The sequence below is a fragment of the Panthera tigris genome, chromosome D4, assembly GCF_018350195.1.
Source record: "Panthera tigris isolate Pti1 chromosome D4, P.tigris_Pti1_mat1.1, whole genome shotgun sequence".
Classification (NCBI taxonomy): Eukaryota; Metazoa; Chordata; class Mammalia; order Carnivora; family Felidae; genus Panthera; species Panthera tigris.
The window spans coordinates 60,923,950-60,948,458 of record NC_056672.1 but is presented as its reverse complement, the minus strand read 5'-3'; the positions used below and the strand labels follow the sequence as shown (position 1 = coordinate 60,948,458).

The 24,509-nt window shown below is 37.9% G+C and overlaps 1 protein-coding gene across 3 annotated transcripts in view; it reads right to left on the bottom strand.

Moving 5' to 3' along the window:
* TGFBR1 (transforming growth factor beta receptor 1) overlaps positions 1-24,509 on the bottom strand; it is a 56,974-nt gene that overhangs the window by 17,592 nt on the left and 14,873 nt on the right. The window contains exons 1-4 of one of the 3 annotated variants that reach the window (XM_042965347.1): positions 16,829-19,725; positions 11,108-11,353; positions 6,968-7,210; positions 1,744-1,974 (exon numbers count right to left, since the gene is read on the bottom strand). In XM_042965347.1, coding sequence (XP_042821281.1) covers positions 1,744-1,974; positions 6,968-7,210; positions 11,108-11,353; positions 16,829-16,937 — 829 coding nt within the window. In that variant the 5' untranslated portion in view covers positions 16,938-19,725. Of the gene's footprint in view, positions 1-1,743; positions 1,975-6,967; positions 7,211-11,107; positions 11,354-16,828; positions 19,726-24,509 lie in introns of those variants that run through there. The other 2 variants (XM_042965345.1, XM_042965346.1) reach the window with 2 other exon arrangements.

Sequence of the window (24,509 nt, the reverse complement as noted above, 5' to 3'; positions counted from 1 at the left end):
AATCAAACATTATATGCCTCCTGATGTGATACATAGGAAGTATACAATATACAGGAAGGTATACAATATCACCAAGAAACCAATAAAATGTAATTAGATTCAGTCTCTAATTCTAACTACAAGGAGCAAGTTCTGAGATACTATGGAAACTCAATCAACAGAGTCCAGAATGAGCCAGACAGGACAAACAGTCCAGTTTCTTCAACAAATAAACTTCAAGAAGAAAAAAAAAGATTAAGAGGGAACATAGCAATTTTAAGTTTAAGTTTTAAGCAATTTTAAATCTAAGATAATTATCAACCAAACGCATTGTGTGGACTAAAGTGACACAAAGTGACAAGTGCAATGTGTGAACTCAAGTTATTCGTAAAGTGAATGACCAATTATTTAAAAAAAAAAAAAGACAGATGCAGAAATTTCAAAGTGACTAGATACCTGATGACATTTTAAAAAGTGACAATGGTCGTGTGGTCATGTTTCATTAAAGATTCCTTAATCTAAAGATGAAAGTTAAAAATTTTTATAGAGAAAATATCCATTATCATGTCTTTGGCTTCAAATAATTCAGACAGAGGCAGGAGGTGGAATCAGAGATCAAATGTGAGGCAATGAGCTAACAATCAATGTTGAAGCTAAGTGACAGGCATTCATTATACTCTACTCACTTCACTTTTCTACATACCGGAAAATTTCTAAAACTGAAAACTAAAAACAAATCAAAACAACCCAAGTAATAAATGCTTACTGCAAATAAGTTTGAAAATTCAGAGAAGCAAAAGGAAAAATATTCTTAATATTTTAAATATCTTAAATACACTTAATATTCTGAAGAAATACTGTTGAGGAAAACGGGAAGGGAGAGGATGAAAAAGAGGACTATGGTTCTGGTCAATCTAAACAAGAAAATGATAACGTTTTTTAAAAGTAGGAAAGCTGGGAAATACATCTGATTCTGGGTTGGGATGACAGGAGCTCTAACACAAGTCTCTGATGAATCTACGGAAGCAGGAACAGTGGACACGACAGTAGTAACTGAAGTCAAGACAGTAGGCGAAGGACATTCTGAAGCCACTGCTTGCAGTCACACTCATTCTGACTCTCCACTGACGTGGCTTCTTTGCTTCCTGCGGCATCGGATCTGTGCCACAGGCAAGAAAGCGTCCGAATGATCACCAATAGGCAAGGTGGTCTTGGACAAACTATTTCTCTATTTAACTGAGTTTATTTAAAAGTTTATTTTATTTATTTGAAAGGCTACTTAGCCCCTGGCAATTTAAAACACAAAATACACTGAGCAGTTATTTTCACTCTTCCTATAAATACGGTCATTAGTATAGATCAGAATGCCCTAACAGTCATGAGGAAATTTAAAGGAAACAGATCTCTGGGCTCTATCCTATCTCAATTTTGAGCAACCAGAGTTTATAAAATTTTTTCTATGTTATGACTATACTCAATAACTAACTGCCTAGAAAAAAAGAACATCGCTTTTAAAAAATATACATTGCTCTTTATATTTTATAAAAACAATTAGAGATTTAGAAACACGTAGTCAAGAGTCAAGAAAATCTTTAAGAAATTCCAGTTTCTAAAGGCTTCTAATATATTCTATTTGACTTAATGGGTCTAATCTGTATGGCAAACATTGATTTCTCACCAAATCTGACAATGTTTAGTAGCCATATTTGTGGAAAGGCTCAAGTAGAGTTCATTCTACTCAAAGGAGAAGGAACTGTTACTGACCTTTATTGTCTGCCGCTATAAATCCCAAGATGTTTTCATGGCGTAACATTACGGTCTGATAAATCTCGGCCTCACGGAACCATGAGCGTTCTTCTCTAGAGGAGAATATTTTGACAGCAACTTCTTCTCCTCGCCATTTTCCCCGCCAAACTTCTCCAAATCGACCTTTGCCAATACTTTCTTGTAACACAATAGTTCTTGCAATTGTTCTCTGAACGAGCAATGGTAAACCTAAAGATAAGCATAGGCATTAAAGAGTGACTCAGGAACAGAATAACTCTTACAGCTCTATCTTTAAGGAGCTTACAGTCTCACTGGGAGACACAGACTTTATTTACAAAAACAACAATTCATATTTAAAATGAAAATAATAAATATAAGAATCTAGAAACTCCTGCCTAGAGGGTCCAGGTAGACTTTGTACACTAAATTGAATTTTGACTGTCCTTTACAGAAGGGATAGGACCAAAGGATAAGAGGAGCTAAGAATTTAGGTAGGAGGAATATTCAAGCAGAGGTAGAAGAGGAAAATGAATGGATGTTTACAGAACCAGCTTGGACACACAGACGGGGATGGACATGGTAAAGCAATGGAAGAGAAGGGAAGCTGTCCACAGAGTATGACGAGTACTGTATGTTGAGCCCAAGATGACCAATGAGAGCTGTGGATAAAACAGGAACTATTAAAAATTTCTGAAAAGGGCCCATGAGGGGAATGAGGAGAAGTAATTTAAAGATCTTATCTTAGAAGGATGAATGTAGTAATGGTTTTATTGACGGGAGAAGAAACGTATGTGAACACAAGAAACATAAAATCAGTATGTACAATCCATACTGGTTTTTTTTTTTTTTTTTAATTTTTTTTTAACGTTTATTTATTTTTGAGACAGACAGAGAGAGACAGAGCATGAACGGGGGAGCGTCAGAGAGGGAGGGAGACACAGAATCTGAAACAGGCTCCAGGCTCTGAGCAGTCAGCACAGAGCCTGACGCGGGGCTTGAACTCACGGACGCGAGATCATGACCTGAGCCGAAGTTGGACGCTTAACCGACTGAGCCACCCAGGCGCCCCAATCCATACTGGTTTTAATAAATCAGTAAAAATTATCACAGGAACCATTTCAAGACAAGCAACTTACTTGCTAGGAACGGGCTGCCTAGGCAACATTAGTATCTTAAAGAACGATGCCAAGTAACTTATAACTTGGTGATGGGACATTGGCATTATTTCACCATCTGAACATGCCTTACTCTAAAATATGTATTTTTAAAATATTGCCACACTCACTCATTTACAGAAAAGGATTTATCACTATCTACAACATTTAAGTAACACTGTATTTGGAACTATTCCAATTCACTTAATATCACATCCCCTATGGACTAAGGAAATGTCATCTTAAATTATACTGACCCTAACAGTAAAAATACCAGTTTAAACTATGTTCTACACTTGTATTTTATTTATATGACCTATACACGTAAATTTATGTAATTTATAATCTATATTCAGAATTGCTTGGTAGACCAAATTAATCCAATGATAGTAAATGAAAATATGTGCTCTCTTGGTTTCCTAGTATAAAATGCTTATTAATCAGAACATTAAGTTTTTGCTTTAAAGTGACCAGAAAGTTTTTCCTCTTTTCATCTAGAAGTTTCTCAAATGAGTCCTTTTCTCTCCTTGCTCTTTATCCTCCCCACCTATTGCAAAGTAGTTAGCAGTCTAATTATAAGCAATTGTTTTTGTTGATAAGGAGGCTGCTAGCTAAAAATAGATCTGTGAAAATTTCTTATTTAAATCAAGGAGCTCTTTAATATTATGAATAATCAATTCTTAGTTATGTTATTTAGTATAGATACTAATTCACAAGATTTTCTTAAAGCCTTTAAATGGGGTCACACGTCTAAAGATATAAAGTATACTTAAGAGTTAACTTCAGGAAGCGACTCTGGGAGTTAGAAAGGCAAGGATAGGCACCTGGGTGGCTCAGTTGGTTAAATGGCAGGCTTGTGATTTCGGCTCAGGTCGTGATCTCACAGTTGTGGGACTGAGTCCCGCATCAGGCTCTGCACTGAGCTTGGAGGCTGCTTGCAATGCTCTCTTTTCCTCTCTCTCTGCCCCTCACCTACTCTCTCTCTCTCTCTCTCTCTCTCAAAACAGACAAATAAACTTTAAAAAAAAAAAAAGGCAAGGAGTACAAGAGAAAGGGGAACTGCAAATGGGAAGGATGAAAACGTCTAACACATTCAGGCCTCATGTAAATGATACAGTCAAGAAAGGGGAAAGTTTTTGTCTCCCCATCATCACTGCATTCTAGATCCCAAACTAAAATTCAAAACCAAATCTAGATCTGTCATATTATCTATATTTAGTTACCACAACCTGTATGAATAAGTGAGCATTTTTAAAAAGTAATAATTTTCTTCTAAAGAGAAAAAGAAACAGGCCTAACTCAAATCTCTATGTTATCTGCTTTCCTCTTCTGTATCCTTAGAAATGCTTGTGAGAAACATCAATATGCAGACAGGGTCCAAGCAGCTTCACATGCAGCAAATGAGAAAAACGAGACCGGAACAACCACGTACATTCTAAGAGACCATAAGCATGAACAAGACATAATGAACAGTGGCCTAAGAGACTTACTCTCTTCCCCAAACTGGCACACATGCACATGCTCACACATAGTTTACAATCTAATGACAGCTTAAATAAGGGCCCACATACAGCCTGTGATTCAAATGAACGCAACAGGGATCAGGCTAGCTTCAGGGGTAGAGCTGCCCACGGTTTCCAAGTTAAAGACACAGTTTTTGAGAAACAGAGATCAGGCCTTTCCTCCATTATGGTCATGGTACTGAATAATGAACATATGAATTCATAACATGAAATGATTAGTTTCTTCTTTTCTCAGTGAGTGAAAGGGCTAAAAAGGCTTTTATGTAAAGACATTTTACTCACAGTCACGAGTCCCATGCATGAGACTAAGGCTTTATAATGAATAGAAGGTAAACGAGTGGCATTTTCTGCTATCATTCTACATAAGATAGCTTCTGTCTCAATAAATTTGGAGGCTATTCAGCACATAATGAACTATGACAGGGAAAGGAGGCCTTCAACTATGTCTTTTTTTTGTAATGCAGCAAATTATACTGCATGTCAGATTCTTCTTCCAAATACCTTTCCAATAAGAGTAACACCTATCATTTGGACCTAACTACAATTTATCAGAACATCTTGTCTCATTTGAACCTCTCAACAATCCAATGACGTGCAGAGGGCAGGGTTCATTACTTTCATTTTAAAGATAAAATAACTTGGGCATGAGACATCAGCTAACTGTCCAAAGCCACAGGGCTAGCAAACAGTGTAGACCAGTTTTTGCAGGGTGGAGCATAAAAGGAGAGAAAGAAAGTTTCAGACAGCAGAGTTGTAGTTCCCGATGTATCTAGAAATACAGATAAAATGGAAAAAGAAGAATTTCATTCTTTACTTCATGTCTGTATCTTAAAAGGTTAATAAATGTATTCTTATTCAGAAATCAGCTGCCATGCAGACAGAAACTTCTTCTAATGCTTTAGGTGGGCTTATTCCCCTTGAGGCCTGATACATTACTGCTATGCAGGAAGTATGGCAATAAGGAATTCCAAATGATTTGTAGCCACTCTGATTTTCTGTGACTTTGGTCTTTGCTTATCATAGTTTTTTGGTCTAGGGTGACTTCTAGAATGAGCCAGATGTTCCTTGGGAACCCTCTGGACTATACTCAGAATCAGTGGAAAACCCCAGAGAAGCCTTAAAACAAGCTCTCTCCATTCCTCTTAGAACTCCGGCCCAAAGACTATCACACTTCAGCAGCAAGGCTGCTCTATCTCAGTCCAACCTCTCACTGCCTCCCTGCTCACAACGATCTCAGAGGTCCCTATAGGCTGCCTTGAGAGACCTGAGTCGCAGCACAAGCCTGTGTGTGTACTAGTGCCATGGACACAAGTCACTTACTGAATGTATATGGCCAAAGTCCACAGAAGACTTCAGGCCAAGAAGCCGGTTTCCTCGCGCTTAAATGAATAAACAGATATGCGTATAAATCTATATTCATTTCCTTAAAATAAACAGACATTTGTCACAGTGTGAAATTTCATTGGTATCAGATGAGATTTCATGCTTCAGTCCTATTCCTACTCCAGTCACAACTTCTGCTTTAATGTTCCTTTAGTTACTTGATTATAAAATTAGTGGAATTTTCATCATATATATTTTCAAATCTTCATTTTATCCATGAATCCAGGCTTTATCTGAAGTTGATTTATACTTTTCAAAAGACAGTGTTTCTCAGTATCTGCTCCAAATTTGTGATAAGGACATAGAAGCCCAAAAGAAATACGGTTTAACCAAGGTCAGAGAGCCAACCAACGACAAAACTTGCACCAGAATCTTGATCTCTTGATTCCTAGCCCAGTGTCAAATTATACTATTATAGAGGACAGGGGTCTTCCTCTCTCAGTGTCTTTTCAAGCTCATGCAACTGAAAAAATAAATCCCTTTCAGTTTAAACATGAAGTACTGCCATACCAAAATCCACTTCAAGAGATGATTCTGGCAATTAGCCAGTCTACTTCTGAAACCACAAGAATCAGCAAATGGAACTGAGAAAAGCAAACATCACAGAGGTCATGGATCCATAAAGCTATATTAAATAACAAGGTGGTTAGACATTTTTCTAAAGTGAGAAAACCATTCATTTAACAAAAAAAACTAGGTCTGAGCTAAGGACAGCAATTGCATATGTTAAAAAAGCAAATAACCTTAAAAATTCCAAAAACATTTTCTGCCATGTTTGCTTTCAAACATCAAAATAAAGCTGGTAAACAATCCTGAATAGAGTAGGTAGCTACAGATCATTTGAACATCTATGAACTTCAGCCTCACTCCCAAGAAATAATTGTCCTTATTCCTTCTATCTCATGGGAGTCATAAGAAGGTGAGAAAGCTTTGAAATTTATACAAACATGAAGATGACTTACAAACTTACTTCAACATTAAAAGTACATTCTAATTCATCTACGATGAATTAGCCGCAGACCTTAACTGGCCTTAAAGCTGGAATTAGTATTTACACTATCTTAAGTTTTACACAATACACCAATTGGCTTAGCCAACTAATAAATAACACAGTTAATCTTTAAAAGACTTCTTAGGAAAAAGGAAAAACAAGTACGTTACCTGATCCAGAACCCGATGTTGTCATATCATAAATTAAATCTTTCAACGTAGTGCCCTCTGAAATAAAAGGACGATCTAAGGAAGGATCCTCTTCGTTTGGCACTCGATGGTGAATGACAGTACGATTATGGCAGATATAAACCATTAACATGAGTGAGATGCAGACGAAGCAGACTGGTCCAGCAATGACAGCTGCCAATTCGACGGGACCAAGGCCAGATGATGGCTTTCCTGAAAAAGGGCCTCAAATGAAATAAACATCAACAATAGCAAAAACACTGAAGGTGGCATCCACAATTTCCTAATCCTCCCCATTTCATGCACTTGGCCACTACTCCCATTAGTCAGAGAGCCTCATTCCAGCAGCTCATAGGGCTCAAACCCAGAACAAATAAATCATTTAGTCTTCTCCCATTGGCCCCCCTTTCATGATCGTCAGGTCAGACAACATCCACTTACTCTTCCTCTGCTCTTCAGCCTCGTCTAAATAAAGCCAGTGACCACCAACATTCCAGGACATCCACACTATCACTCTCAGGTCACTAATAAAAGAACCAATGATCTGGGGCACCTGGGTGGCTCAGTCACTTAAGCATCTGACTCTTGATTTCGGCTCAGGTCACGATCTCATAGTTCGTGGGATTGAGCCCCACACCACACTCTGTGCTGACGGCCTGCTTGGGATTTTCTTCCTCCCTTTCTCTCTGCCCCTCCTCCTCCTCCTCCTCCTCTCTCTCTCAAAAGTAAGTAAATAAACAAATTAAAAAAAATAATCTGGAAAAACTCCCATTAATGTCTTAAAAGTCCTTTTTTTAATCAAGTTTTTAAATTTTAATTCCAGTATAGTTAACATACAGTGTTATATTAATTTCAGGTACATAGTACAGTGATTAAACAATTTTAATTTTAATCATACAATTTTACTCGGTGCTCATCGTAAGTGTTAAGTCTTTTTTTTTTTTTAAAGAAGTTTGGCTTGTCTTCTTATTCCAAGGCCAATAATATATACAAATGGCAGGCAAAAAAAAAAAAAAAAAGTATAAATATAGATGAGCAAAAGTAAAATGAAAAAAAATTTTCTTTAGCCTTACTAGCCCCAAACAATTCACATTTTAGTATATGTCTGTGTATATATATCTATCTCTATCCATTTTTGTAAGTTTTTATTTACTTAATCTCTACACCCCACATGGGGCTCGAACTCAGGACCCTGAGACCAAGAGTCATATGCTCTTCCAACTGAGCCAGCCAGACACCCTTCCATCCATTTTTTTAAATGTAAAATATATCTTTTGCTTTGTTAATAGAGTTTGCATGTATATACTTCCTAGTCTATGTTAACCACTTGGACTTTTTTTAATTTTTATTTTTTAAAGTTTATTGGAGTGTGTCCATGCTCTCATAAGTGGGAGAGGGGCAAAGAGAAAAAGAGAAAAAGAGAGAAAGAGAGAGAGAGAGAGAGAGAGAGAGAGAGAGAGAGAGAATCCCAAGCAGGCTGGGCACTGTCTGCTCAGAGCCCAACATGGGGCTTGATCTCACTAACCAAGAGATCATGACTTGAGCCAAAATCAAGAGTCAGACATTTACCACTTGGACTTTTATTTCAAGATCATTTATATTCTTATAATCTCTTAATAACTAACATTTTGCATTATTTCAGAAACACATTAATTACATTGGCATTAATCCTGAGCCTTGCTGGTTCACTGCTCAGAACCATTTCTTTTATATCACAACTTTCCCATTCTTGAGATCTTTACTTGGATTGATTTCTTATGATAGAATCCTAATTCTTATAATTTCTTTTAAGAAGAGTACATGGGTTCTCATACACTGAATACTTATTATCTAAAAATGGCTGTTGTTTTTATACATAAAAAATCTTGGCAGACCTAAGGAATTTTAGGTAACAATTAATATATGATGTTCCATTAACTTTTGATATTTAAAAAAGCAGAAAATCTGAACTTTTTCTTCTTTTTAGAGGTAATCAGTGTTCACTTGTGCCGAATGCATAAGCAATTTTTTTCTTCATTCTTGAAACTGACATTTTATTATATGTATTTCATTACGTATTTTTTCATTAATTTTGCATAACATTCTGCATCTCTTCTGTCTGCTCATTTGTCATTTTCTGGAATTTTTGTAGTAAGTATATTGGATCACCTAGATTTATCCTCTATAGCTCTTAATTTGCTCACCCTCTTTTCTCCCTGAATTATAACACAATTTCTCAAGCTTATCTTGCCTTAAGCTTGTATCACACTTAACTATAAAATATTAGTATCCAGTCTGCTATTCACTCTCAATACTGCATTTTTAAAAATAATTCATCAGTTGAGCTTTTCATCTAAAAGTGATCTTTAGGAGCACCTGGGTGGCTCTGTCAGTTAAGCATCCGACTTCGGCTCAGGTCATGATCTTACAGTTTGTGAGTTCCAGCCCCGCATCAGGCTCTGTGCTGACAGCTCAGAGCCTGGAGCCTGCTTTGGATTCTATGTCTCCATCTCTTTCTGCCCCTCCCCTGCTCTCTCTTTGTCAAAAATAAATAAACATAAATAAATAAATAAATAAATAAATAAATAAATAAATAAATAAACAAACAAATAAAATTAAAATAAAATAAAATAAAATAAAATAAAATAAAATAAAATAAAATAAAATAAAAGTGATCTTTAACTGAAAATGGACTTTAGACTGTCTGGGAGTTCTTCCCTATCATGAGGTAAGTCTTTTTCATAGGATTGATTCATCCAGTTCAGTTCACTTCTGAACCACTGAATCTTTTCATTTGGTAAAATTTTTTTTTTATTTTTATTTTTTTGTTGTTTGCTTAACAGAGACCTGGGAATGAGGGATTTTTATGTATGTTGAGCATTAGAAATGAAGTGAGTTCTTCACAAGGCTTTATGAGTCTTCATTTAGGTATTTCAAGCCAAATGGAAATGGGAAATTGTGGAATTATAATTTTTCTTTGTCATTTTAGAATTGCAGATGCCTAAACAGAAGTCAGAAAAATCAGTCTGATAGAAACTTGCCATGGGGAGCTTCCCCACCATGCTGAAAGGTCTGGTTTTACTTTGCTGTTATCACTTGAATGAAGCGCAGGACTGCCTCGCTCTGTAACCTGTAGGGCTGGCCCTTTTCTGCTGGGCCACAGCAGTGCTTCCTACTCTAATTAGCACGATGCCTGGACCAACTCGGAGTGGAGAGGGAGCACTGTGGTTGCCTCCGTGAGCAATGAAAGCAGGTGCTTCCTAAAGAAGGATGGGGCATTTCCTCCTGTAACCTCCTCACCCGAGTGCCTCAGTGTAAGGTTAGGTGGGATTCTGTAAGAGGTGCTTTCATGTACTTCTCTTCATCTGGGTAGTCAATTCTTCACTAGTCTGATGCTATCTGCACTATAAATCATAGAAGTTTCTCACAAATATAGGCACGAGGCTGGTATTCTTCCATTAATTCTGCTAGCATGAATACAGGTTTCCCCCACTTTTATATTGAATATTCTATATTGCCACTGTAGAAATTCAGGATTTGAGGAAAGTGATGGAAGGAGTTAAATACATGTGCTCAGGCTAACATCTTAAACTAGAACCTGAACATTAATCTAATTCTAAGAATTTATGAAGCCTTCAAATTCCTGGCTCGGCCAGGACACTGTTAAATGTAAACTATGGTGAAGGACCAAAAGCCCCGAAATCATATATAATGATTTGTATATAAAGATCATAAAGCAAAGTTAAATTACAAAATGAAGGCATCTGGACTGTTTAGTGCTGCGCTCAATTCCTGCCCATTACCGACTGCTTTAAAAGGCTGGGGCATCATACAAGGAAGAGAAGGCTACTCTGAGGACAAAGCAGGGACACTCTGAGGATGTACTGCTGCAGCAGCCCTGTCAGAATCCGCCTTGAAGAGGATGGCCTTTTAGGCATAACAGACCTCAGAGAAAGTCTATTATTGGAACCACGTTCTCCAACAACACACACCCAGCAAGCAGGATCTTGGCTACTCCTATAACTCTACAACTACGGACAAGTTCCTTCTTGCCTCTCCATGGAGCAAGGTTTTAGTTCTAAAACCAGGGTCAGAATCAGCTTTTCGTGCAGTATTAGAGAAAAGTCTTACACAACCACTTACCAACAGTCGGGAGTTCTATTTTATTGCAGTGGTCCTGATTGCAGCAATACGTTGTAGTGACAGAGCCGGTTTTTGAAGACGGTGCACACACAAACGGCCTGTCTCGGGGAATTAGGTCAATTTCAGCTATACACATGCTATTGTGTATAACTTTGTCTGTGGTCTCTGTGACAGAGACAAAGCAGAGCCCATCTGTCACACAAGTAAAATTGTCTTTTGTACAAAGGTGGCAGAAACACTGTAATGCTGGGAAAAGAGAAGATTCTATTAGAAAAAATTCTCAAGGTTCACAATGTGAAGTTATCCCATATTTACTAAAATAATACATTCCTGATCCTATTATAATACAATTTCTTTGCACTGTTCAAAAAATAAAATGCTTATTTCTGTCAGAAGTTCCAAATTCTGTTCAGAAGCACACATACATAGGAGTCAAATGTGATAAAATCGGGACCGAGGTTTTTTTCTAAAACTTTTTGGTTTACAACTACAGAAAAATTCTTACAAGTAATTTCATCAAGGTAAGGCTCTCCCATTTGAAACACAGTACATGTAAATTTTTAATGGTTATTCTTATCAGCCCAAAGCTATGTATTCACATATTCCCCCACCTGGAAGCAATATGTGAAAATACAACTACCTACTTCACTAGAGGCTGGAAATGTCATTTGGGTGGATTTATGGTAATGGAGTAATGGAAATAGATTTGTATTTCTCTTTCCTCTTGTGCAAACCCTGAGAAAGGCATGTATCTTCTAGCTAGGATTAGGGTGCTTGCTCAGTAAGCCAAGGAGACTGCACCAGTTAAGGTAATCATAGACTGGAGAAACACTAGCAACATGCCCAGTTGTATCTTTTGATCTTTATGGCTTAACTGGAGAAGTGACTCCTTCAGGGAAGTCTTCCCGTAATTACCAACACCTTCCCCTACAAATAGACACAGACCTTCCACCATGGTCTCCAATGAGGTTAAGTGCTTCCCAAAGCACACATTAACAGGATTGCTATATTTTTTCTCTCCCCTATGAAACTATAAGCACATTGCAGGCAGAGATCCATATTAATCATTTCTGTAAATCCATGTCTAACAGGCCTGTTACATACCACCATTCAAAAAACTTTTGTTAGGGGCGCGTGGGTGGCTCAGTCGGTTAAGCGTCCGACTTTGGCTCAGGTCGTGATCTCGCGGTTTGTGAGTTCGAGCCCTGCACTGGGCTCTGTGCTGACAGCTTGGAATTCTGTGTCTCCCTCTCTCTCTGCCCCTCCCCTGTGGGCCCTATGTCTCTCTCTCTCTCTCTCTCTCTCTCAAAAATAAACATTAAAAATTAAAAAAAAAAACACTTTTGTTAAATGAATGATAGAATGGGCACTTAGATTTCACTACAAACTCATGAAACTGCAAAACACAGTTATGTCCTTAGGTCCAAACAAACTTCCCAATTACTCGTTGGAGAGGAAAACGTTACAGTCCAGATATGTAGTACACAGAATGGCTACCTATGATGAGACCAAGGAGGTCCACAGAAACAGCATATCTAGAAAAAGAATAGCTAGACAGGCAGGCCAGAAGAAAGCTAACTCTCTGAACAGCTTACTGTGCAGGAAAGGAGAACTCAACAGGCTTGTGATGCTCAAATGTTGCATATTCCCAAGAAAGGCCTGTTTAGGACTGGCCCTTGGCTAGTCCCTAGGCAATAAGCTCTGAGCCCTTGGCACATTCTCCCTGATACGAACACTGCAAACCTGTGTGACTGAGACCCAATAAAAACCCTGGACACCAAGGCTCCACTGAGCTTGCCAAGCTGCAACACTCTGCACGTGCTGTCACAGTGATGCTGAGCTATGGAGTGAGTGCACCTGTGCCACTGCACTGGGCCAGCACACCTGGAAGCTGGCACCTGGTTGCTCCTGGGATTTGCCCCATGTGCCTTTTCCTTTTGAGGATTTTACTATGTATCTTTCCCACTGTAATAAGCCATAACCATGAGTACAACAGCTTTTCTGAGTCCTGTTAGTCCTAGCAAATCACTGGGCCTAAGGGTGGTCTTGGGGACCTCAACTCACTTGCTAAAACCAAACTCAGGAATGTCAGGAATGCCTCAAGCAAGTGCTTCTTGGTTGCTGGCTTAACTAATATACTTACTACCTTTACAGACCAGCAATGTTTTACCTTAGTCGTCATAAAAAAAAAAAAAAAAAAAAAAATTGTTCTTTCTTCTTCTTAAATAGTTCAGCTATTTGAATTAACTCCTCCCAAACACAAGAACTCAAAAAGAGTATTAAAAAAGACACAGTCATAGTCCATAGTCTAATACTTAAAGATTATTAAAAGAGACAGTAGTTATTCACAGTGATTATAGGTTCCCCGGGTATAATTTCCTAAGGAGGGATTCTGACTAAAAAATCCATGGACTGGTTTCAGGGATACATGAATGCCATGAAACTGCAGGTCAAATATATGGCTTTCAAGGTTTGTTGCTTTCAGCAGAATCATAAAGGAGTCTGTCACCCACAAAAGATCACAACCACCACCACAGGAGACTGTCATAATTCTCTCCTGAATCCTCTGTACTCATGGTTAGTCAATCGACCAATACTGTCTAACCATTAGTTTTATCAGTTACTCTACCAAAAGCTTAGTGTACCAAGACCAATTTATGGTTCCAGCACTTGAAGAGCTCCAAGGCCTACAGAAGGCGAACGCTATGATACAGTGTGTAATTGCTATGTATAAAAAATACTGCCATGAATACTCTCTCAATTCTAAGATCTTCATCTTCTCTCTTAGCATATATGAAATGAGACCTACACGCTTGGCCTAACAAGACTTTTACTTTTGGATTCCAACTTACGGCTCCCTTCGCAAATGCCATCTAAGGCCACACATTTCCCACCATCATGTCTTTCATGGCCATGGTCTTCACACATACTATCTTTCTGCTTCATTTAAACCCACCTCCCATCCTTTAAGACCCTATTCAAACAAGATCTTTTACATGATATGCTCTAAACTCTTCCCCACCCTTAAGATAACTGGGTGGGTCCTTATGATACGTTTCCTAGTCTTCTTTGTGGACCTTTAAGACTTGTCATATCGAACAAATCACTCCATTTATAGTTTGCTGTTAAGGTGTCTCTCATTACATTAAGAAGGGCCAAGTTTTTTAAAATTTGTTTTCCCACCGTTTAATCCTGGACTCTTAGATGGTGATCACAAAAATACATGCTGACGCAGTATTTCCCAAACCAGAGGTCCCAAGTATGTTGGGAGAAGAAGGGGAGTCTACAAATTGTGTACAAAAAAATTTTTAATGCTTTCATTTAAAAGATAATCTAAAATGAATGATAAAAATTCTGGATCATAAGTAACCACAATCTAAACAAGTACTGTCAGTAGGCTGTCTTTCACTGATGCTTCTTTGGTTGTATTAAGATCTCCCTCAGGCCAAATGTTTCTCATGGCACACTGTGCAAGGAAAGGTCTCATTGTAACTGTAACCAACAGTGAAAAATACTGTACAGGAAACTAGAATCATCAGAGCATATGACAATACAGGCATCGTCAAAAGCCAACAAACAGTCTAACAGCTAATGCCACATATATATGCTGCAAGTATTACATGGGTCCTATCTTTGCAGTACAATTGCAAAAGTTCATTAGAAATAAATGTGGATGGAAGTATCCAATGACATTTTTCCATTCTCACTTCCAGCATGAGCTGGTATAGAGAACCATTTAATAAAGACTTCAGTAATGTCATCATGTTAACCTCATCTCCGAGTGAACACCACAGCTGACATCTCATTAAAACCGGTATTTAAGGAATGTTTGCTGGCAAGTGTTTTGGTCAGACATGAGGTCTGATTATCCCGAACTTAAAAACAAAGCCTTAAAGTCATTAATAGCACCTTGCACAACATTACTTACAGAGAATGGATACTTGCAGCTTTTAGTATCACTCACGTGAAAACAGAGAAACATTTAAAATGGCATGAGACCTGAGGCTATTTTTTTCTATTGTGAAACCTAAACATCACCTGTCTCACCGAATAACTATTAACTTGAAATTTGTTAGTTTCATAGTTGTCTTTGTATTTAATTTGCAGTCTTGGTTTATAGTTATAAATGAGCCAAAAACAACAAAAAATTTTTTATCTAGTTTCACAGCTATACAATTTAAGTAACATGAAAAATACATTCTGCATGTTTCCTTTTAAAGGGGTTACTACTTATGGCAAGTTTGAGAAAATTAGGGCTAAAGGGCTTCTCTGAACAAGTGTCCTTCAACAAGAATAGGTCACTGGACAAATATAAACTTCACTTAACATAAAGCTTAACCAGATTAGGGTTTATTTCTTGCGAGAATTTTAAAATTCTATTTTACTACTCTAAATCAGAGTTGAGACTGAATACAAGATTGCTGTTAAACATATATGATGTTTAGAGTTGACATATATGATGACAGTTCAGAGAAAAAATAAAACAAGAATTTAAAAATTTCCATGAATTCATGAGCTTTAATTCTCATTTTTTAATTCAAATTTATTTTATGAATAGATAGATCTGACCCCTAGCTACCTCTCTTTATTAATTAGGCTGTTGTTAATTTTTAAACGCACATACAGGGCAAAATTTCTATCTAAAAAAGGTGTACAATGATGTCTTCTTCCCACCCCAGAGCCCAGGTTTCACACCCTCCTCTGCAGCATCCTTTAACACAAGCTCACCAACTCGACTCTTTCATTCTGCAACTTCTCACTGAGCATATCTATCTATCTGCCAGGTACTGCGCAGGCTGCGGGGTGTAGGGATGAATAAGACAAGTATCTGGACTGCAAGAGCTCAGCAGGGTGGATTAAACGGAGCACTAAAATCCAGGGTCTGGAGGACAATGATCAAAGCGCTTCAACTCTGCCAAGGTAGAAGGGATATCAAGAAAAGCTTCACAGGCCATCTGAGTCAGAACTTGGAGCATATGTAACTCTGCTAGATAGCTGAAGGTGAGAAAGTTGTCCTGACAGCTTTTTGTCCTGAGGTTTTTTCTCCTCAGTGGCAGGATTTTATCCTTGGCGGCTAGCATCCCAAATGTTAATGAGACCATCAGATTTCAATAACTATTCAAGATATTAACCATAATGGTTTCATTTCATCAGCAAAATGAACATAATCCCTTCCTGACCTATTTTATCATCTCAACGAGATCATCAAATGAGATACTGTACAATAGCACATCTTGAAACTACTAATATAAATCATATGTGACCACACAGAATTATCACATATGATAAATGGCGTTGTTCCACACAGTTTTTATTTGTAGGCCACCAAAGAAACGCGTCTTCCCCAAAGTAGTATATAAGGTTCCACTGTACAGTCCTAGACAGGGCCGCAGGAAACCTTGAAGACCGTCTCATTCTAATTCAGTTCCGTCATTTTATTAATGCAGAAACTAAAACTGAGGAGTACCAAAATAATTTATAACAACATCCTACCCATGTTACAGGTGGATGTGAATTCCCACTACGTTTTCATCACAAACATGTGATGGTATTGGTATCTGTATGTTTCTGAGTTAGTATCCAGATGTTAAATAACTCAAATCTTTCAAGACTCCCCAGTGGTTCAATAGGACAGCTTCTTGCTTGGACCCCTAGAGTTGGGCTTTTCTGCCTGACAGCAAAGATACGAATCAAACTCCCTGTTCAGTACCTTTCTCCTACCTTGGTCACCTTTTGCTTCCAGGCCCCAATATCTACCAGCAGCTACAGCTTCCTCCATTCTATGATGCACATTTTCCCACACTCTCACTTCTGAAATCTGCATCTGCATTACAATCAAGGTGAAAAGAAAACTTCAGCCTCTGGACAGAAAGGTAAGACACGATATTGCTCCTGCAACCGAACCATGTACAAACTTGGCTATGTATAGAAGGAATTACTAATTATCACTTTAATTATTTGCATTGGTATCTCTCCTGCAAATAAAATTTAGCTTAACCTTATTCCCCATTAAGGTCTTCAGGCAGATTTCACTACGATTCAGCACTGCAATGAAAAGCCACTGCGTTCACAGAAAATTGTCAATCCCATGCCAGGAAATACAATTACTAGCAATAGAAATTTCCAAAGACTGCAAAATAAATCACAGAATTTTCAAAATTAGAAGATGTTGGTGTGATGTGAAGGGCTGTCAGAAACCAAACATCTAGCTGTCAAAGAAAGTGACAACAGTAAAGAGAGACAGCGGGACTCCTGGGGTTATCAACTTCACTGATGGTGATAAATCCCAAGTTGAGATTCTAGCACTTGGTTCCAACTATAAAGGAAATTTCCATCATTGCTTCATTTGAGTGTGTCTGGAGGTCACACATCAAAACCCTATTCCTTCTACCTCCCTTCACTGCTAGATAGTCAGCTAGGGCCACCCAGGGCTGATTCACAAACCCAGGTACCCTGCTAAACAAGTGGAAAAGCAGACAGCCTGCGAACAGTACACAGAACAGACAGGTCTATGACCTTTGTTGATTAAATAAAAACTGGCACCAGAAACCTTGTCTTCTCAGGCCAATAACTTACTCCCCGCTTTATGCATATACTTCAATACTCCCTCCTTTTTCAACCCTTGTTGTTTGGTCTCACGATCCTTCTTTCCCTCTATCAAGTACTTTACTGAAACATCTGTTGAAATTACTAGTGATGCCTTTCTGGTGAAATTCAATGTTCTTTTCTAAAATTCTTCAGGATATGAGACACACTGACACATTGTTCTTTATTGGTTTACATGACACCACTCTTCCATGTCCACAGTCAGCCCTCTGCTACCTCTCAGATCTACATCTCTACACTTCTTGGCCTTGTGCTCCAAACTCATATTTTAACTGCCTTCCAAGAAACACTCTGCTTGGCTTGCCTTTTACTGCAAAGTCAACACATTCAAAACCAAAATACAACATTATTCCTCTAATAGTGGGAGATGTAATCAAAGGGCCCCACAAGGACTCAGGTTCCTTCATTGCTGAGACAGCTCAGCAGTAAAAAAGCAACAGGAGGATGCAGATTTCCCTCTCAGAGACTGAATTCCAATCTTTTCACCACTCTGACTTTGCGGGTGATGACCCTTACTTTCCCTTACCCTTCCCATTATAGCACAATTATGTATTGCTACCTAGTGAGAGTATTCCCAAATATTACAAATATGCACCAAAAGACAGGTAAAGGACATGAACGATGTCTTTTATTCAGTCTGCTTAGCTACTGTTAAAAACTGAAGATCATACCACTGTTGGCAAGGATGAAGGCAAAAGTTAGAATACATACAAACCCTTTTAGGTACTGCTGGCAACCCTGCTACAATCTTGTCTGAGTCCCCCTCCAGTTCTGCCTCCGGTCTTCCCTCTAGGCCCAGTGCCACACCCTCTCTCAAGGAGTCTGGTCCTCTCTTCTCTTCTCCCTGCTCCAGCTCTGGGGAAAGCATACTAGGTTCTCTTCTTTTGTAAATATGCTGCCAATCTCTGTAAACAAGGCTAAAACCCTGACCACCAACAGGGTTTTTATTCTTCCAAGTACTCAGTGGTTCTTCTCAACTCCACCCCTTAGGGTTACCTGGCAGCTGTAATGTCAAAGTGAGCTTGTCAAAACACCAAGCACCATACAGCGTGAAAGCGAATTCTCTAGTCTAGTCCGGATAACATTCCACTCCCAAATTTAGGGCTTTAAAACAAAAATATGATTTACCCAGAAATGCTTCCAGAAAGTCCAAGGACTTAAGAAACATTTCTAATTCAACATACAACTCCAACCTGGAGGACTAGGGGCATGCCTAAATTCTCAATCACTTGTTTTTTGTTTTTTTGTTTTTTACAATACTTCCATTTTCTAGTCTCCTGAGCTCCATGGAATTAGTTGATATAAAGTTAACTGATATCCAAGAAAAACACACTAAGAACAGGCTGCCTCAATGGCAAGATGAGATTTAACAGGGACAATTAATATAAAGGCCTTCGTTTAGGCTCAAATAAAATAAACTGCATAAATACAGGATAAAGATTTGCTTAGCAAATTTGGGGAATCTGTTTAACAACAGATTTTTAAAAGTCAACAGCATTTACTGTTAACTGTAGCCATGGTGATAGGGGAGACAGAGAGAGAACTGGGCACAAAATTCCACAAATGTCCAAATAATAAATAATCAATGTTACTTGAACATCCATCTGCTATGTAAATATGGGTCAGAAAATCAAAGAATGAATTCGACAAAGTTTGACTGGAAAGGTATCCTAGCCGTGGAGACAACTACCTCATTTTATAGACCTAGTGTCTATTTGTCTCACTCCAATACTAAATCAAATCATGAGGTCAGGATGTGGTAAATTTTGTTTCATAAAAAGCATTTCCTTACTACAGCTCCTCCCTACAATGAACTGACTGCCTCACAGAAGATTATGACTTCTCTATCATTAGAGATATTTAAGCAGAGGCTTAATGACCAATAGTCAGAATTTGTGAAGTAGGGATCTCCTGCACTAAGTAAAGGGTTGATATAAAACTAAAACTCTACAATTCTTCAAATAGTAAGATTCTATTGTTACAAGTTGCATCAAATATTAAACACCCATACTTTCCTTTTTTTTTTTTTTTTTTTAAATATTTGTTTATTTTTGAGTGAGCAAGGAGGGGTAGAGAAAGAGGGAGACAGAGGATCCGAAGCAGGCTCCACACTGACAGCACGGAGCCCAATGCAGGGCTCAAACTCACAAACTGCAAGATAATGACCTGATGCTTAACCAGTTGAGCCACCCAAGCGCCCCTCCATGTTTTCATTTTTTGACTAATTCAACTTAAGTTGACATCTTCAAGGTACAGCATTTAGGGTAGCAAAACTCATTGTATAATGGTTTGTTGATCTATTTCCTCCATTACACTGTAGGTTAGTATTTTATGAGTATTTTATGCATCTCTGCATTCCTAGGTCCAGAATCCAGAAAGGATCCAGTATGATTCTTGAATAAACATCCCAGGAGTATCTCTTTTGTATGTGGGTGGTCACTAGCACCAGGGTCCTCAATTAAATGGCCAAGCAACCAAATTTTTTTACTTTTAACTACCTTCATTTTTGAAGTCTTTTTCCCATCTCTCAATGCTCTCCTTTCAACTGTCTGAAATTCCCACTCAAGTACCTCCCTTAAGCCCATTTGATGGACAATACCCCATCATCCAGAATAACCTCTTCCTCCATATAAATGGAAGGCAACCTGACACTTCCAAGATTACAAATGAACATATCCTCTGACCTAGAAGGAATGTAGCCTACAGATATACTTTACATGTGAAAAGTGCCTAACATACATGGTTATTAATTTCCTAAGAATTTTATACTAGGTTGTTTCTAATCCTGCCTATGCATCTATCAATAGAACTGGTGAAATAACATGATGGTACCACTAAAATGGAAGCCCATACAGCTACAAAAAAAAAAAAAAAATTGATGTTTTCATAAAAAATTGTTTTCAAAAATTTGATGATGATTAACATAGACTAACCCCTAAGATGTATTAAGTAAAAATCTGGGGGCGCCTGGGTGGCTTAGTCAGTTGACCATCTGACTCTTGATTTCAGTTCAAGTCATGATCCCGGGGTCGTGGGATCAAGCCCAACATCGGGCTCTGTGTTGAGTATGGAGCCTGCTTGAGATTCTTTCTCTCCCTCTGCCCCTCTTCTCTGATCAGGCTCTCTCTCTAAAAAACAACTGCATAGTGCAGAACAGTATATTTAATACACTAACATTTTGGCTAAAAAGCAAAGGTAGGAAGGAAAGAAGAAAGGAAAATGCATATACACATTGGCTTGTACATATTACAAAGCATCTCCCTGGAAATACAAAAGCAATAGGTAACACTGACTTCCACGGAAGGGAACTGGGTACCCAGATGATAGGGATGGGAGGAGACTTCACTACACACACATTTGTACTTTTTGAATTTAGAAAAATGTGAGTGTATTATATCTATTCAGTGTCATAAAAAAATAAAAAATGCCTATGCTCCATCCCTTTCTCCTATACTATCTTCAAAACTCCTAACTTAGTACATTTACTATATGGAGTATTGCCACCTCATGCCAATTTCAAAACTTTAATGTTCTTTCTGTGAAACAATTTGCCAAGATACAGTAATAGCCTTTAAAATATACTTTTTTGGGGGCGCACCTGGTTGGCTCAATCAGTAGAACATGCAACCTGTGATCTCAGGGTCATGACTTTGAGCCCCACACTGAGGGTACAGATTACCTAAATAAATAAAACTTTTAAAAAAACTTAAAAAAAAGTAAATATTACTTAAAAAAATAAAACTTCTTTAACTCTATTAATACTACTTCTTAGAATGTTGTCTAAAGGAGTAACATGAGATAAGAGCAAAGATATGCACGCAGATGTTTGTTACAGCATTTTATGGTTGAAAACAACCTATATGAATGACAATATGACAATGACAAAATAAATTATGGCACAGTCATAAGTGGGATGCTATATAGGCATTAAAGCTGATATTTTAGAAGCATTTTTAAGGACAGGGAAATGGTTATATTACTAAAGCTATATACAATGTGATTATAATTCTATTGCTATCATGTGTCTTGTTTTTTTTTTTTTTAACCACTTCAAAGAGTTGAAGGGGTATGTTGATATACAGAGCAGATGTGTACCCTAGCCCCTAAAAAGAATAGAGAAACTTTTATCTCTGATGGTTAGCGCTACAACATTAACTGAATTTCTTGGTTTTTCCCAATCTAAACATACCTTTATAGTTTCTCATTATAGTTTATGTGGACTAGTGGTTATTACAAGAGTATGATAATATAAGGGAATTCAGAGACAAAAAGAAGTTCGAATCCTATCTCTGCCAGACAGCCTGTAAGTAATCTTGGGGAAGTTGCTTAACTTTTTTGAGACTGTTTTCTAAATTTATAACAACAGCAATCTCAGAAGGTTTGAGATTGAGATAATATGTACAGAAATAAGAATACTCAGGGGACCCTGGGTGGCTCAGTTGGTTGAGTGTCCAACTCTTGATTTTGGCTCATGTCAGGATCCCAAAGTTGTGGGACTGAGCGTGGCAGCAGGTTCTGTGCTAAATGTGGAAGCCGGCTTAAGATTCTGTCTCCCTCTGCCCCTCTCCCCCATTCATGCTCTCCCTCTCTCTCTAGCTCTCTAAAATTAAAAGAAAGAAAGAAAGAAAGAAAGAAAGAAAGAAAGAAAGAAAGAAAGAGAAAAAGAAAGAACACTTAGCATAGTACTCAGCACATAAAATGCTAAAAAATTCATTTATGCATTCATTCAACAAGTATTTATTAGCACCTACTATGTGCCAGTCCCTGTTATACCTGCTGTACAGAGAATCAGAGCAAACCTTTACACAAGTCCAGAAGACAACACTGACACAGAATACATAATATAAACAGTGTGCACATAAAGCAGTGAACATTCCCGTCAGCTATTTCTGTCTCTTTCTCCATTCATGGGTACCCATACAGAGTTTTTCAGCAGTATGACTGTTTGAACAGGGTTATTAGAACTTCAGTAGTTCTTAGGCAGCGTGAGATGTAAGTAGCATGAGACGTACCTACAAGAAAGTAGATTTTCAGTTCCAACCCAAATTAACAAAGTGTTGGAATACATCCAGTGTGCACATATCCCTAACAAATAGAGAATCATAACTCATAAAATGTTCATGCTTGGAGGAACCTGGTAATTACCTGATCCTTTTCTCTTATTTTTCAGATGAGGAAACAGAAATGCCCAAAGAGTTACATCAACACAATCTAGATATATTCTAAAAGCACAGGGGAAAAAAGCATATTGGAAAATCTATGATGATCTCTCCCAAGTAGGACACGATGAAGGACTCAAGCCTTTCCCTCTGGAAAGCAACAGTGGCTCTAGGTGATGTGACTCAGTTGCACAGGTACTGAGGTACAGGGATGAACCTAAATGAAAAGTGGCAAATCATTCTGGGCTACAATAAAGCTAAAATAGAACCGTGGTAAGAGAAGGAAGTGGTGACCACCCACCAGCTGCCTTTGAATGAAAGGAAGAAGAGAGTCACACCTGGGCCTGCAAATAGCAAAAGACCTACTGGAGCCATAAAGAAACGAGCACTGTGTAGTTCATATTTTAGAAGCGCAGAGTAAGGCCTAAACACCTTTCACCAGAACAGTGTATGTAACCTGTGTAGGAACAAAGGAGGAACACCTTCAGGAGGACCGAGAAGCCTAGGAGATTCCTAGGCTGCTGAGGAGCTCACAATGTAAGGCAGAAAGCCAGCACGCCATGGGTAGAGGGTAATGCACAAAGTGCGGTGAGAGCAGAGAATAGGGACACTTCCCTCAAAGATGGTGCCTCCCCTGAGACTTACAGAAGGCTAAAGAAGAAAGGGAAGTCATTCCAGGGAGATGCTGTACCAGGATTCTGTACAGATTCAGGAATAAGAGACTTCAAGCAGTTTAGGAAAATGTAAACAGATCATATAAATCATCTTGATATAAACAACATGAAAAAAAGAATAACAAAATTCAACACCTATTCATGATAGGTGTTTCTCAAACCAGCAATGAATAGAAAACAAAAATTCAAATATGTATCATTTACAAAAGCATCCAAAATCAAATACATAGGAATAAATCTAACAATATATAAGACCTGACCTCTACAGGGAAAGCTTCAAAGCATTACTTGACAGAAATTATGAAGAATACAAAAGAAAATTAATTTATTTATAAATGGAGGGACATTCAATACTATAAGATGTTAATATTCTGCAAAGTGACCTGCAGATTCAACAAAATCAAATCAAAATCCTACAGCTGTGTGTGTGTGTGTAGGAATTCACAAGCTAATTCTTAAACCTATATAGAAAAATATCCCAAGAACGGCCAAAGCAATTTTGGAAAACAATGCTTTTGGAAGACCTACACTACAGAATATCAAGACCCATCATAACATGATAATAATTAGGACTATTAATTAAGTATTGGCATGAGAACAAACAGAACAAATAGATTCCAGAAACAGATTCTCACATCTACAACTATTTGATTTATGATAGCAGTGACAATGCAGGGCCCTGGGAAAAGGAAGATATTACCAACAGTAGTGCTGGATCAATTAGGCATACAAATTTTAAAAATAAAAAATAAAACACATACACACACATACATATACACAGTGAAATATTACTCAGCCATAAAAAAGAATGAAATCTTGCCATTTGCAATGACATGAATGGAGTTAGAGAGTATTATGCTAAGCAAAATAAGTCAGAGAAAGACAAATACCACATGATTTCACTCACATGTGGAATTTAACAAACGGAACAAATAAGCAAAGGAGAGAGAGAGAGAGAGAGAG